At 48.7% G+C, this 16174-nt stretch overlaps 4 protein-coding genes across 4 annotated transcripts; 1 reads left to right on the forward strand and 3 right to left on the reverse strand.

Moving 5' to 3' along the window:
• Positions 1-419: 419 nt before the first annotated feature.
• On the reverse strand, positions 420-1843 carry N7498_002666 (SDR family NAD(P)-dependent oxidoreductase; the record flags this gene model as incomplete). The annotated part of the gene is made up of 2 exons (XM_058449728.1): positions 420-604; positions 1078-1843. The coding sequence occupies 2 exons, from the start codon at positions 1841-1843 to the stop codon at positions 420-422; spliced, it is 951 nt and encodes a 316-aa protein (XP_058312072.1).
• Positions 1844-8489: 6646 nt separating this feature from the next.
• On the reverse strand, positions 8490-9935 carry N7498_002667 (glycosyltransferase family 31 protein; the record flags this gene model as incomplete). Its single annotated transcript, XM_058449729.1, has 1 exon — positions 8490-9935. One exon carries the CDS (start codon positions 9933-9935, stop codon positions 8490-8492), a length of 1446 nt encoding a protein of 481 aa, XP_058312073.1.
• A 2579-nt stretch (positions 9936-12514) lies between these two features.
• N7498_002668 (signal recognition particle subunit SRP72) lies at positions 12515-14612 on the forward strand (the record flags this gene model as incomplete). The annotated part of the gene is made up of 4 exons (XM_058449730.1): positions 12515-12835; positions 12895-13159; positions 13210-13354; positions 13406-14612. 4 exons carry the CDS (start codon positions 12515-12517, stop codon positions 14610-14612), a joined length of 1938 nt encoding a protein of 645 aa, XP_058312074.1.
• A 198-nt stretch (positions 14613-14810) lies between these two features.
• Positions 14811-16109, reverse strand: N7498_002669 (Gfo/Idh/MocA family protein; the record flags this gene model as incomplete). Its single annotated transcript, XM_058449731.1, has 1 exon — positions 14811-16109. The coding sequence occupies one exon, from the start codon at positions 16107-16109 to the stop codon at positions 14811-14813; it is 1299 nt and encodes a 432-aa protein (XP_058312075.1).
• Between the last annotated feature and the right edge of the window lie 65 nt (positions 16110-16174).

The following is a 16174-nucleotide window of genomic DNA, read 5'->3' on the forward strand; positions in this document are numbered from 1 at the left end:
GGAAGACAGCGTTCGGCTGAGTGGTCTTGCGCACCGGCCTCTGATCTACCGCCGTTTGATCGTCCGCGATTCTCATTCTCATTTCCTCGCGTGCTCATGCTGCTTTCACGTGGAGGTCTTGGACACCTAGCTCTTTGATGCCTGAAGTTTAAGTCAGATCTGCGGTGAGCAGAGTCAGCTACGGTGTGACCGAGCTGGATAATTTCACTCGTAGATCGAAAACGTAGCATGGGCAAGACAGGTGCTTTTGCGGCTGCCCGAATGTCTTTTTTGGAGGGAGAGAAGGCTCGTACCGACTTTCCTGCTAGAGTTCTCTGTACACCGCATGGTAGTCAGGGAGGGTTAGGAAACAGTGGCTGTTTGAGAACGTGAGCACTGGCTGCATGCGAAAATGCCCTGGGACTGCAAGAGACCCTGGTCTACCCCGCAACGCCATTGTCTCTCCCAAGGCTCGGGTCACTTCGGGGTTCGACCGCGATGGTAATCTTTCTATACCAAGCCAGCTGACGAACCCCGGAGGCACGGGCGTCGAATGAGATGCACCTCGGTATATCGACACATTTTGAGGGGTAGAGACTGCCGAAAGTATAATCCTCGGGGTGCTCTGATCAAGCGTGAGAGTATCAGACAGCTAGATCTACCCAATTCCACCGGGCAGGAATTTCCAATTGTTGTGCGGGCTCTTTCCCGAGAGGCCCGTGTTTATACTATCGGTAATCTTCAACCCTTTCAACAACTTTGGAAACGGAGTCGGGCTTGATCCATGGATGCATTCAAGCAGGTATTGATCCGAGGCGATGGCCTTTTGATGCGTTCTGTGGTGATTGACGGTATCATACAATGACTGACTGAATGCTGAAATCTAATACGTGAAAAGACACCATACGGCTAATCAGTGACTGTTGATATAGTTACCAAATATGGACTACATAGTGCGGTTCCGGGTACGGGCCTAAAAACAATGTGTGTGTCTACGAAGGGGAAATTGTTTTCGACTCTCAGTGTATGATGCCCACACAGAACATGTAACTCAATATCAAGGGTCACTGCACCATCCCCCATCAACAGTATACGTACTCCCAGTGACCGCACTCGCCTCATCACTTCCGAGAAAAACAATGACTTTAGCAACCTCCTCTGGCTCCAAATCCCTCTGCAAGCTCTGGTTCCGCATGACCGTATGCCGATACTCAGGTGTAAGGATCTCCTCCCTCTGCCTCCTCGTCGCAATAGCCCCCGGCATAACACTATTAATGCGAATATTGTCCGCGCCCACTTCTTTACTCTGCACCCTCGTCAATCCCATAATCGCCGCCTTACAAGCTGCATACACCGGCTGTACGGGATCCGGAATCCGCCATGTAATAGATCCCAAATTGACAATACTCCCCCCGCCGGCACTCTTCATTGCCGGAACCACGGCTTGCGTGAGGAAGAATACGTGCCGGAAGTTGGAGTTGACGCTGAAATCCCATGATTCGGGTGTCACTTGCGCCGTGGATCGTCGAGCACCGCTGCCTGTTGCGGCGGCGTTGTTGACTAGGATGTTGATGACGCCGTACTCCTCTAGTATCTTAGAGGTTGTGGCTTGAATAGCGGGAAGGTCGGTGATGTCGCAGTAGTGGAAGACTGGGGCGATGATTGGGGGTGCGCCTGCTTCGATGGGTAATGAGACGATGCGGTCGATTGTTCTTTGCGCGGAGGTTTTTGATATGTCCATGAATAGGACTCGGCTGCCTTGTCGGGCGAAGAGCTCGACTGTTGCGGCTCCTATGCCTTCGGCGCCGCCTGTGACGAGGACGACTTTGCCTTCGAGGCTTGGGTAAATCGCGTGTCGTGTCATTATTGTATTCTAGGGAACTGGATGGTGAGATTGTACAGCGCCAGCGATAGTACAGGTGTAAAAGATGCAAAGAGCTGCCCAGGTGTGAGAAGACCCCGCTCGGGGATCGCGGGGGTACTCATGACTTCGTGTGGGGGTTGCAGGTTCTGAGCAATACTTCGGGGGTTGGAATCGGTGTTATCAATCCTGCGAGCTCCGTCGTTGGCTAAAATGTCACGGGGGCATTTCGGCGTGGGTCTTGTACCAGTCTTTGCCGATACTCGGATACAGTCAACTTCCAGTATTGACATGGCCCTCCGTTCCAGCGAAAACAGATGTTATTTATGAGATAACGTAATTCACAAGCGAGCCGCCCACACAAGCGAGCCGCCCACACAAGCGAGCCGCCCACCCAACTATCTACTTCTTACTTTTCATCTATTTTTTTCAACCAAAACGCCTCTATATTAATTATTCTACCTAACTGGGCATGTAGGGGACTTATGCCCTATCTCGCCACATATAGAATAGGTGTATGGACGCCGTCGCGCTGGTGCTACCGCCTGCTGAATAGGCTGCCTGGGTGCTGCTAGAGAGGGTGCTGTAGGCTATAAACTAGCCTCATGGGCTTGTAAATGCCCCTGAGCCTCTAGCACTGACATACCAGCATTAGAGGCTATATACCTACTAGCCCGTGCACGCTTTTGCTTCTGCGCTGCGTTGGCAGCGCGTAATTCCTTAACTTCTTGCTTAAGTAATATACCGTTTTGTATAGCGATCTAATAGCCCTTAATAAGCTAGTTTAACGCGGTTTTTGAGGGTATTAGTGGGCTATTTGAGCGTCGTTTTAGGAAAGCCTAGATAGATGCTCCTTGTTTAAGCAATTTAGCGACGGTCGTGGGTGTTTTAGGGGTAAAAACGCTTGATCGGCTACTTAGGCGGCTTCCTAAGGGTATAGGCGTCCGAAGCTAGATATTAAGCTTTGAAAGCACTCGTTCTGGATCGAATGGCACTAAACCCACTACTACGAAGCTATTTTTTATTATAAGCGCTTAGAAAGCGCTATCGCGAGCATTTAGGTAGGCCATAAGGAAATTAAGCTTATTAATATAATTTATACTAAGCCGCATTTTTTGATCAACTAAGCCTCTATATAAGCGCTTTAAAATAGCAAAACAACCAACATCAAGCGGCTATAAAAGATGCGAGCTATACGCTAGTATATAAATAGGAATTGTCAGGATTTTAGGTGTCTGCATTTATAACTGCAGATTTCTAGAGCTTCCAATTCAACATGGAAGTTCCCGCTGAAGTTCTGGTTCTGCCATTTCTCACCGCCTTTATCTGATCTTGCAGTTATCTCTCATTTATCTCTCACTTTGCTCTCACTTCAGCCTTTACTATGCTTTCTCTTTCCATTTGCCTACCGGACCGAGGTTATTAGGCCTATCCTGTCTATAGCCGCGGGTAACAACACGTTTACCTACCTCGGGTAACAGCACGTTTGCCTACCTCGGGCAATAGCACGTTTACGGCAAGATTACCTCGGGCGAATATTACCTTAGGTAATTAGCCAGATGAACTGAATATTTGTCTATAAATATAGCCTAGAAACCAGACTAAATAAAACAAGAGCTTTCATCTCAATTATTCTCTTACTACCTTTCTCTCATAAAGGCAGACTAAAGAGACCCTTTATCTTTATCTACATCCATCTTCCTGGGGTAAGCTACTACGCCGCAGTAGTAGCCGACCTCTACGGGAGGTAGTATTTCTCTCTACAAATATTTGTCCTAAGGACTGCCCTGCCGCATAGGGACCCTTAGGCATTTATTTATCTCTCTTATTTTCATATACTACCAATCCCGACAGGAATTATCTCGTTTTCTGAGTAAGTTTAGTCGAAATAGGGCGTGAGATAGCTACTGTGCCTAGGCATTGACATAGGTCGCCCATGGGCCGGGACCTAGGACCTGGGCCCGGGCCCATAGATGCCCATGGGCCTAAGGTCAGGACCTGTGCCCGCCCATGGGCCGGGCCGGGTCGCCCACGGGTCGCCCGTGGACACCTAATTTGGCCTGATTTGGCCTGCTTTGGCCTAATTTTAGCCTTATTTTTGTGCATAACTCACTGACTAACCTTTGTTATTTACCTATGTTTTGGTCTAAACACTTACTACTCTCACCTTTCTCCCTTTCCCACTAGGTAATTATATGAAATATGCTTATTTATATATATCTAAGGGTCGGTTTTATCGGTCGGATTAATATTTTAGGCCTATAGAAGTAAAGGTAAAAAAATGGTGGTAGAATTTATAGTTGGTGCTCTAAGATATATATTTGTTGTACACAACCACCGTACTATATTATTTCCTTCAATTTTATTATAGTATAAGACTAGGTTATTACGGCTTATTTTATTAGTTAATTAAATGATTAGAGTTTCTTTTATATATATTTATCTTATAAACACCTAATTATAAGTGTAGGGTGTGTGGTTGAGATAAAAAGGTCAGAGTTGAGAGAAAAAGTTAAAGAATTTTAGGGGGGGGATAGCTCTCAGCAAATTCTATAGGCCTATAGGCATGACCATAGGCATGCCCATAGTCGTGTAGAGATTTAGGCCAATAGGATATACTAGTTTCACCCACTTAGTAATGATTGGCTTATAAAGAACCAATAGTATTAGGCTAGGTGCTTTACCTAAACATCTTTATCCCTTTGTGTTTTGTCTTACCTTTTCTCACTTTATCTTCACTTTTAGGTAGGATGGCACAACCTTTAGACCCTATGAGCCAATCTATCTATAGTGATAGTATTGACCCTCTCCTTCTATCCGATTCCTTCTCTTTTGAACCCACCGAACCAATAAATAGCCAAACAACTAAGCTTACCCTACTACCACTACCACCCTCTATTCAACGTGTTGGAGACCGGACTAAAGACTGGGCTCTCTAGACAGAGATAACTAAGTCTAAATTTATTGAATGGTGGCTTACTACCCAATATAGCTCAAAGCCAGACGCACAGCGTATATATTGGGACAAAAAGGGCTATACATTAGAGATATAGACATCATTTAATCAGATTGCACATATCCTAACTGGGAAGCCTAAGGTTATATGCAAACAATGTGGTATAATGCTTGGTCACCCAACATTAAATGGGACGACTGCTCTACGTAGGCATCAGAAGAATGGTAGCTACCGAAAACCAAGAGGGAAACAAACAAATATCCAGCATTTAATACAGAAGACGGTACGTTTACTAGAGAGAGAGAAAAGTGAGAGCAAAGTGAGAGCAAAATATAAGATAACTAACCTATTATTCTCTCACTAGGCAGTTAATTCTAATCTATCCCAATCCCTACCTTGGTCTAATGAGCTCTAGCAGGAGCAGCTTTTAACCACAATCACTAGCCTACGCCTACCCTTCCAAATCATCGAGAGCGAGCACTTCCAGAAGCTTCTACGCCTAACCCAGTCTGCCCCTTTAGTCCTAACCTTTCCTACCGATCGCACGATACAACGCCGACTACGAAATATAGTCGAAGACCGACAGAAAGACATCCTTCGGATGCTGCCACCTAATTCAAAGCTCTCAATTAGTCTAGATTGCTGGACATCCCCATTTCAGCAAGCATTTATAGCTATTACTAGTTATTTCCTAGACCAGAATTGGGATTACCGGGAGGTGCTACTAGGATTCGAACCCCTAGAAGGCACACATACTGGGACAAATCTTGGTTCGGTCCTAATTAATACCCTTAAAAAAAATCATATTCTAGACCGGGTTATAGCCATTACTACGGATAATGCGTTAAATAACTAGACCATGATTATAAGCATCCAGGAGAAGTATCCTAGTATCCCTTTGATCCGAATTCCTTGCCTTACCTATGTCATTTAGCTTAGTTTAAAGCAACTCCTTAGGCAGATGAAAGCAAACCCCCAGAATGACACAGTGGAAATGGTTTGGACGGAAGAGCTTAGCTAGGCTGCTCGGCAGAGATCTAGAAAGCTAGATATTGCGAATACCCTTAATAAGGCTCGCAATCTTGCTATCTATATCAATGCAAGCCCACAGAGACGGGAGCACTTCCTAAAGCTTCAGAATAAGTAGCCTACATTAGTCCCAATCCAGGACGTTCGCACCCGATGGAACTCGACCTATCTAATGCTTCAACGGGCTAAACGGCTTCAATCTGATCTTGAGCAGTACTGTAGGGCCTTCCGGGTTGATCATTTAATAATTAATTTAGAGGAATAGCGTTAGATTAATTACCTTCTTTGTTTAACTAAGCCTTTCTTTGATTTTACCTCAGTTATGGCCAAAACTAAAGATATTACTATCCATGGTGTCTTTAGTGTCTACAATTTGCTTTTCGACCACCTTGAAGCTTCGATTCGGCAGTTAAGGCGGAAAAAGGTTAGTCTCCTATATTCTCTCCCTTTTCCGCTAATTATGACTCTGATTTCTCGCACTTTAACCCTTGTTATATAGGTTGAAGAGCTAAAAATCAGAGTCAAGATTAGCGGAAAAGGGATTTATTTAAGTCTCACTTTCTTAATTTTCCTTTACTTCTAGGCTAGGTGGAAACGACAGATGCTTGAAGCTCTTGAATCAGCTAAAACTAAGCTTCGAGAGTACTATGCAAAAACAGACGATCCAGAACTTAGTGATATCTATGCGCATGGTATAATCCTCGCCCCTGAGCATAAATTACAGTTCTTTTCGGGCCCGGATTGGTAGGATAAAGACTACTCTTCTTTATATTTGAAAAGCTTTCACGACCGTATGAAAGCATATCAAATAGAGAGCGATTTAATCTCAAAACCCTAGGCTTCCGTCCAAACCGAGTTTGATCAAATGCTTAGGCGAAAACCTCCATCCACCTAGAACCAGGATAAATTGACCCAATTTCTCCAAGGAGGTAAGCTAACCTCTTATTTTACCTCTTATTTTACCTCTTATTTTACCTCTTATTTTACCTCTTATTTTACCTCTCGTTTTACCTCTCGTTTTACCTATCGTCTAATTTCTTTAGTTTCACTTAGGTTTGGTCCTAGTTAGCCCTCGTCTATTCTGGAAAGACTATACGCAAGAGTTTCCTACCTTAGCACGTATAGCACAGGATATTTTCTCTATCCCTGCTACTAGTGCTAGTGTAGAAAGACTGTTTAATTTAGCCCGTGATATATGCCATTATCGGAGGGGCCGTCTAAATACTTCAACCATCCAAGACCTAATAATGTTTACATACACGACTAGGTTTAAGATCGAAGATGAGCAGCTAGCTTTTATCCAAACTCTGTCTATCCACGACGAGGGTGAATCAGACGAAATTTCTGAGGAAACAGAAGATTTTGAGCCAATCAGTGATACCGAGGAGGGTGAGGAGGATGAGATAGATGAGGTGGATGATTCTGATTTGGTCTCTCTGCCTATAATGCTAGAAAGCCAGATTCGGGCCTCTAGTCGGGTGAAAAAGCGTCCAAGGGTGTTGGATGACTATGAAACTATATGAATTAAAATCTCAGTTTTCTCTCACTTAAATATTACTTTTCTCTCTCATTTTAGTTACATTTTCGTCTGTAATTTTACTAGTAAAATACCAAAAATTACTGCATACACTACATTAATTATGCTCTCTGTATCATGGGCATCTTAGCGGCCCATGGGCCTAAAGGTCGGGACCTAGGACCTGCCCATGGGCATGTCAATGTCTAAGCATAATATTAGATTGATCGGGCTTATCTACGTCGTTTTCACCTAAAGGGTTTAGGAATTCATCTAATGGTATAACCTCTAGCTACCTATCTATAGGATCTGCGAGCTTAGTAGTTATCTCATTATATAAAGACCTTAGATGAAGATCCTGATGATATTTTGACCTTAACGCTTCAGTCTAAACTTTAGGCCCTTCGGTCTAAAACCAGGCTATGCAAGCCCTCTAGGTAGGCTTTAGACGTGTTTGGGATGAATAGATACGTAATGCTTGCTTCTGAGCATCAGTAATACCTAGCTTCTGCCGTTTCGGAAGGCGTATTTTAGTTGAATGGGCCACCAATCTGCCCTTGTTGGTGCCCCTGACGTCCTGATTTGGGATAAAATGTTGCATTCTGATTGGTCGCTTAGTATGACTAAGCGAAAAATCCGAGAGGAAAGGGATGTAATGTCTGAAAATGTAAAAGGTGCTCATTTTATATGGGAAAACCTAAAAAAGTGGGCCCATCAGCCGAAAATCCATGTTATAAGAGAGCTTATGTAATGTATGGAGACGTTTTATCTGGAAGTTGACTGTAATTACTCCTACATCAACCCAAAGGGTTACCTATCTACCGTACTTACTCGAAGGCGATTCTAGGACTCCATGAATATTAACATCCGGGGAGGTAGATCGTGTGCAGCATAGAAGGCTTGTTAGGCCATAATCTTGGGAACGCTTTTTAGAAGATAGCCATATATTTATTCCATAGCCACATTAGGTATGATCATCCTCAGGCATTAAATAGTGTAACATAAAGGGCGTATCACCGATCTATAAACAAGAACCCCACGGAAAGTGCATAAGACCAAACGCCGGACTGATGAAATGAGGAAAGGACATTTCGAAACCAAACGCCACAAAAGTGAAACCCAAAATGAAAGGAACCACAGGAGCATAATCAACGCTTGCGCCATGATAATTCCAACACTTCGTCGCCGAGGGTCGAGTCCCGCTTGACGTACCACTGACGAACCCGGCCATTCTCTTCCATCACGGCATCTTCGAGGAGGAAGCTTTCCTTCATTTCGTCCTTGCGGCGGAGGGGGCCCAGCTCGTGCAGGTATGATTCCTCTACAGCGCCGTTGTGCGGCTCCCACGTCATTTCCATCGAGAGATCACCCGGCCCAGGCGGGAACCCGTACTTGATCACCGAGAACCCGTTAGTCAACATCCAGCCGTCGGCAAACTGCCATTGGCGCAGCAGGCAGGTGTCACCGCACAGTTCGGAGATCACACTGAGTTTGGGCATGTCGGCTTGGAACCATGACTTCCAGTGGTGCACCGAGAGCGGGGGTTCGCGGCCTGACTCGAAGAACCCTGATGCGTCTTTCATCAAGTCCAGCTGGTGGAGGCGGTGGTCGATCGTCATGCGGGTCGTGGTGTACTGATAGACGCAGTTGGCGATGCGGCGGTCACCGGTGTATGTCATCTGTTCACACTCGTCGTAGACCGCAGCCAGTTCGGATAGCAAGGGCCGCGATAGGAAAACGCCAGCGCCTCCAAACGCGATAATTCCGAATACTGCGATCTGCGGGGTGCCTTCTGAAAGACCGCCGATGTACATCGGTTTTGTGTGGTCGTATTCAGCGAGCGCGTCCACTAGCGCGGACATAGATAGGAAGAAGGTATCGTCATCGATGATGCACGCCCACTGTGTCTGCTCCCGCATGTGCTCTTTCATAAGGGGAATGAGTGCAAAGTATCGGTGCAGGTAGTCATCCTCGGACTCGGTGATGAAAAGATTGATTCCTAGGTTTTCCGCCTTGGTCTTGACGTAGGAAATCCCCTCTCCAGTTTCATCGGGCTCGATAAGAGCGAAGATGCGAGTGCGCGTATACCCAGCCCAATGAGCAAATTGGTCAAGCGATTCATTCAGTCTTCCAATAGAAGTGGCAACACCAAAGTCAATATGCGGTGCCACCGCCATCTTGGGCGGTTGAACAACCTGAACCTGCATGGGCATCGGGATGGTGCAGCCGTCCGGCGACTGTCCAGGCTCGACCTCACTCGAGACCGAGGGCTTCCACTTCACGTCCAGCAGCGGCTGATCAACGCTCTGTCGGACGGGGAGCGGGTCCATCACCACGTCCACCACCATCTCGCGGCGGGTGTAGGCGACCAGCTTGCGCACACCGATGCGGTACAGCATTTCCGGGTCAAGGTCGCATCTGACGTCTGAGGAGATCGTCACATTGGAGTAGGCGTGCATGGCCGCGCGGTGAGGTGGGGAGGGCCACAGCAGGGCGGCAAAACCCGTAACCGCGACAATGATCATAGCGAATCGCATCATCTTCTTCCAGGCCCATGAGGCCGGGATGGACCTTTCTCGATTCTGGAACAGCATCGCGTTTTATAGAATCCTCCTGTGGATTCGGGACCGGTGGTATCGGGGGGCCGTATGCTCGTATTATATAAGGTCAACAAGTGGGCATCCGCATCGCGGAGAAAGGCTCCGAGATCAAACGGGCTGTTCGAGAGGCTCGCGGTCGGGAAAGAGGGAAGGAATCGGTACGGTGAGTGAAGAGTGAAAAAAAGGAAATGCAGTTGCAGAGAGGGACGGGAAGGCCAGGGACGATCATGGTTCCATGGATGCTTGAAGCGGCAAAGGCGCAACTCCGCCCTTAAGGGGGTGACGTACGGTCACGTGCGTACGGTTTTTTCGAGACTCGATGCTCCCTTTTATAGGGTTCAGACTTCGGTTCTACCGGGTTGATTGGGACCAACCAACCGCTCTAGTGATTACGGCGCTTCAAGCCTATCGTGTAAACCAGACGCTGGTGAAGTGCCGGAATGGCACATCGGCAAAACCGTCGACTGCCAAGACTCGGACCAACGCTTTCCTTTCACTCGCCGTCTTCCCGTCGTGCGGCTCCACGTCCGCGCGTCCCTTGGCACCGCCCTGTTGCGATGGTCCGCTTCCCAACAATATAAAGATACAATACTTTACATCGGGGATCCGATTTCCAATTTCTAGTGAGGTATTTGCCGTGTCGCCTAGACTCATTCCCTTCTGAGACAGGGAAATTCTCAGCGTCTTGTTTTCCCCCGTGCAGCACTTATTTTGGCGACCTGGACGTCGATCAGCCAGCCCCTGTCGATGATCCACTAGCTCGGCTCACCGACATCAAACAAGTCTCTGGAGATCATCAACCCTGTTGATGTGTCCATAGCGGCGAAGCGGATCACAAATAGACTTTCAAGGTCCAGCCTGGATACAAAACCGCCCCTGGGGCAAACGTCCATTGCGCCCGAGGCAAATGGGCGCATTGGGGGCTGTACTTGGCACGTCACAAATATCCTCGAAGGAATGATGGGGCCAGCACCGGCTTCTTTTTAGTCCATCTGACAACTGGGCCGATCGATTGTGACACTGTAGCGAGGCTCAAACTCTTAGACAGCGTTCACCTCAGAAGCTTGGCTATTCTTAGCACTTGGCAGTGAGTGCTTATTCGGCCATGGGTGCCGTATATAAGGTAGAAGTACAGATACATATCACATAGTGGGGTTGGGACTCGGATTGGGAAAAGTTTACCGTTCACATTCCTGCTCGGTCTTTCTTGCCAACACTAACCAAGGCAGACGGTAAGCTCCCCCTTGAATAGAATAGCAAAATCGATCTGGCCTCGATGCTTTGGAATAAAAGACTTCATTATTCGAGAGTGTCACTTGAAAGCACCCCGGCCTTTACATAGGAAATATTATATCTTGTACCCAGATGCTCGGGCAACACTTTTCATACGGTGGTCAGCAAACCCGAAAATTTCCATCTTCAGCTCGCCATCGCCTATTCAATTTGCTTAGCACAACCCTTTTACCTTGACTCCGTACGACACCAAGTAAGCAAACTTGGGTTTAAAAGATATGGACATATGGGCATATGCACTGTTGGCGACAGGCGTGATTAGCCAAAACGTCTATCTATCCAAATCTCCCAATATTTAGCCTGTTCGATACCCACATCTCTCTTGGTTCCAACCTTACCTTAGCCATGGAAAACCATGGAAAACGCTCCAAATCGTCCTTCGATCAGGGATTCTACTTCCGATGAGCAGTGTTATAACCAGACCTGTCAGTAAAGCCTATCTACCCCATGAGTTCTGGGCACAGCTGTGGGATTCCTGGGTTAAGCAATCCAGCATACCTTGTTGCTGGAGACAAATCGAGAAATTGACAGAGCTCCGCCATTATCAATCTATGGTCGTGAGGGACAGCTCTAACTCAAATGAAAACAAATACTAATACAATAGTTTTAAATCCTAAATTTAAAGGAGAAGAGGACAAGTTAGTAAATATTGCTCCTAAAATAAGATTCGGAGTAGAAACTGGGCGTTTTGTCAAATCTGATGTCTGGATTGTGCATGATATCTAAGCTTTGGGCTTCTATTTCTCAGTCAGATGTCCAAGTGGCGCTTTCCATGCAACAAAACAGACAGATCATTATGGTACCTACCCAGGCAGGACATTCTTTGACTATGGCAATACCAAACACTATTTAATCTTTACTCTTAGCTTCCATTTCTATGTTAACAAAAGACATGTGTGAATATGCAATCCAGGAATACAGCTTCCCACACTGTGCAAACCCTGGACACTAAATTGAATTCAACCGAATCCAACTTGGTATCTCCACAAATATAGATGTCATGAAGATCTGACATTTGATATTGCCGCCTTAGAAATATGGCACCAACAGGTAAATTCACGTGACTTTATACGGCGGGGCATTCGGGCTTGTGCGCAGGATTGCCCAATGGGGAAGGACAATTCCGCACACTCTGGCATTGTGGAGGTGCATATCAACCTGGAGATCTCGCCGATTGTAGCAATTGCATCGAGTTCCTGATATCGTGATCATCTTATTCTGACCGACTCCACCGGCCACGAACAACCGGTGCCCTCGACTTTCTCCCCGCAACCCCCGCCATGGTTGCGCAGTCGCTGAGCTCGCTTTTGCAGCGGGCAACGATTGACGATCATGAGGAGGTCCTCCAGTCCTGCAACGAAACTCTCGCCAAGTCCAAGAACGACATTCACGCCCAACACATCAAAGTCATTGCTTTATTAAAGCTCGATCGTTTCGAAGATGCGCTGCGGGTGCTCGAGGCCGGAGGCGATGCCCTGAAGAAGCGGGCTGGGTTGGAACATGCTTATGCGCTGTACAAGTGCGCGAAGTTGGAGGAGGCTCTTGACACTGTGGCTCGGTCGGACGCTGGTCGTGGTGCCAGCCATTTGGAGGCCCAAGTGGTATGGCGGACAATGTTTGCTTCGACTCGTGACATGTGCTGATATTTAATTTTGAACAGTCCTACCGTGCTGAGCAATTCCGTCGCGCCGCAGAGATCTACGAGAAACTCTCTCAGTCTTCTAGTCCCGAGGATAACGACTTGAGCATCAACTCATGGGCGACCGATGCCCAGCTGCAGTGGAAAGGCGAGGCGGAATACGTGCGCCACGAGCGGCCCTCGAGAGAGGACCTAGAGTCATTTGAGACGGCATACAATGCAGCTTGCCTGAATATTGCTAAGGGAGCCCTTGCGCAAGGCGAAGTGCTCCTCAACAGGGCGAAGAGTAAGGATCCTGCCAAGTGGTCACTGGGCTTAATGCTGACGGACTTGTAGACATTTGCCAGACATCAGAGGACCTTTCACCCGAGGACAGGGCTGCAGAGCTCCTCCCCATCTCTATTCAATATTTATATGTGTTAATTCGGCAAGGAAAGACGGAGGAGGCCGAGGCGCTCCTGAAAGAGATCTCTGTGGAAGAGTATGTCGAAGACAGACATCATAAAAGATGAAAGCTAACTTGTTCAACCAGCATTCAAGAACTCTCCACGAAGAAGGTTGCTTGTAACAACATTGTTCTGGCTCGCCAGACCGCGGTCAACCCATTCGTCCTCTACAAGGCCCTCCACGAAACCCCCGAGGCCATCAACAACGACCGGCTGTTCGATTTCCAACAAAATGCCCTGCTTGGAAACTCGCACGCAGTGGATCTTCTCGTGCAGAAATATGACGGCATGATCCGTTCAACAGCCAAAGCGCTCTCAAAGAGCCCTTGCCCCTCTGCCGAGGCCAGCACCAATCGTCTCTCCGTCTACAATGCCGCTGGCTATGCGCGAGGAGAAACCGGACAGAAGGCCCTGAAGCAGATACTCCCTGTCCTGGAAAGGCGGCCCAAGGACCTGGGTCTCCTTTTGACCGTGGTTCAGCTCTACGTCAATGCCGGCAACACCACTTCCGCCATCATTGCCGTGGAGCGATCGCTCCGCAGCCTCGAAGAGTCCATCTCCGAAGCTGACCAGGACGCTCGATTCAACCCAGGCTTGCTCAGCGTTCTTGTCGCCCTTTACCAGCGCGAGGGCCGGAAACTCCAGATCCAATCTACCCTCGCACAGGCCGCCGCATACTGGCGCAAGAAGCCCGAGCCTCCTGCGTCTCTCCTGCGCGCCGCCGCTACCTCCCTCCTTCACTCCGACGACCGCTCCGATCTGGCCACTGCCGGCGACCTGTTCCGCTTTTTGTACCAGCAAGACTCCAATGACCGCATGGCCATCGCCGGCTACGTCGCCTCCCAGGCTACGCTGGACTATTCTCAGGTTGAATCGCAGCTCGACCGTCTGCCCGAGATTAGCGACCTCGTCGCCGAAATCGACGTTTCCGCCCTCGAGTCCGCAGGCATCGCGCCCTCTGCGTCATCTGCTGCGGCCGCGGCCGCCGCGTTTGCCGGAGCTCGGAAGCGTTCCGCCGCGGACAAGGAAGGCCGCGCTACAAAACGTGTCCGCAAGTCTCGCCTACCCGAGAACTACGACGCGGACAAGAAGCCCGACCCCGAGCGCTGGCTGCCTCTGCGTGATCGATCCTCCTACAGACCCAAGGGAAGGAAGAACAAGCAGCGCGCTGCAGACCGTACCCAGGGTGGCGTTGTTACCGAGAAGGCAGAGGAATCTCCCGCTCCGCAACAGCAGAAGTCCGGAGGTGGAGGAGGTAACGCCAAGAAGAATAAGAAGAAGGGCAAGCGGTAGTGGAGTTTTTTGGTATTGGTATTGGTATTGGTATTGGTATTGGATTGTAGATAAGAATAGATTCCCGCTTATTGCATATCCTTATTACTGTTACATTTTGGCCAATACTGCATTGTAAGAATTACCTTCTAATCCGTCCCGTGAGCAGTGCTTTTGACCCGACCAGCAGAAGCCTCTCACCACGTAAAGCTGCAAATCTCAACCCAAAGGCGTGCGAATCGTTCCGCACTGCCGGTCATAGTGACTGAAGATCATGTGCAGCAGACGGAGATCATTCAGAGCGTCCTCGGGAGTGGTCTTCACCTCTGGACCCGTTTCACCCGTGCAATAGGAGTGCAAAGCACGCAGTTCACGATTATACGCCTCCTCGCAGGTGCTCACGTACTCGGTTCTCTTGACGCGGGGACGCACGACCCCGGTTGCGGTTCCGTTTCCGTTGCGGTTCCCACTTCCATTGACCGCGGTCCCATCTCCATGACCGTTACTCTGCTCCTCGCCCATATCCATCTCCTCGACAGTAACCTTTACCGATCTCTCCTTACCCGCCGCTTCGCCGGGGTGAGGGAAGTCATACTCCACGGTGAGTGTCTTGCGAGCACCGTACACGGTAAGATGTGCGTCACAGCGCGGGAGCGCGTCCACGCCAGCCTCGTAGAACAGGGTAAATGGGTGTCCGTCAACATCCGAGTCATCGGTGTAGTGGAAGTTGGCAGAGTAGAACGGTTCGGTAATAGAGACGCAGGAGACAGCATCCGGGAAGCCGAGTGACTCGCGCATCAGAGACAGATCGTGACATCCCAAGCTACCCAGGAAACGGCAGAAGGCGACGCGGTCAGGTGTGATGTCATCGGAGCCGAAGATGTCGACTAGGAGGTTCTGGAATTCGTCTGTATCGGTGTGGCCGTTTACTTCATTTGTACCGTTGGTCCCGTTCCGCTTGTTGACTCCGTTTGTGTGGTGAGCGGGGATTTGAAGTGGACCGGCGATATTGCGGCATCGTGCGTAGTGGATACGGTCCAGATTGGCGAGCTCTTTCTTGAAGATGTCTGTATAGCACGGTGCGTAGCGGCGTGCACATCCGACGAAGACGCGAGGCGCACCGGTGTTTTCACCTGGGGACGAGCGTGCGTTCACGACCTTGGTGGTTGCGTTGCGAATTTGACGGAGGGAGTGGATTGTCATGCTGAGAGGGACTTCCACCATGACATGTTTGCCGGCTTCAAGGGCGGCGATGGTATACTTCTCATGGTATTCGAAGGGGAAGAGGTTGAGGATGACATCTACCTCGACGCTATTGAGAATGTCCTCGGGGGCTGTGGTGATGTTTGGGATGTTGAAGAGCTTTTGGCAATGCTGGGCGGTTTCAATTTTACTGGAATGGAGGGCGAGGATATCGAAGTGTGACTTGAGGGTGGTCAGAGTAGGTAGGTACGTGGACTCGACAGCGTCGGTGGCGCCAAGAATGGCCAGGCGGAGAACCGGAAACGGGGTCGTCATCGGTGGCGAGTTGAAGGGACGAAGGATGATCGATCGGGTTGTTAGGATAGAAAAGACGCAGAGAG

Source organism: Penicillium cinerascens, assembly GCF_028974065.1.
Source record: "Penicillium cinerascens strain IBT 15544 chromosome Unknown contig_1_segment0_segment0, whole genome shotgun sequence".
Lineage (NCBI taxonomy): Eukaryota > Fungi > Ascomycota > Eurotiomycetes > Eurotiales > Aspergillaceae > Penicillium > Penicillium cinerascens.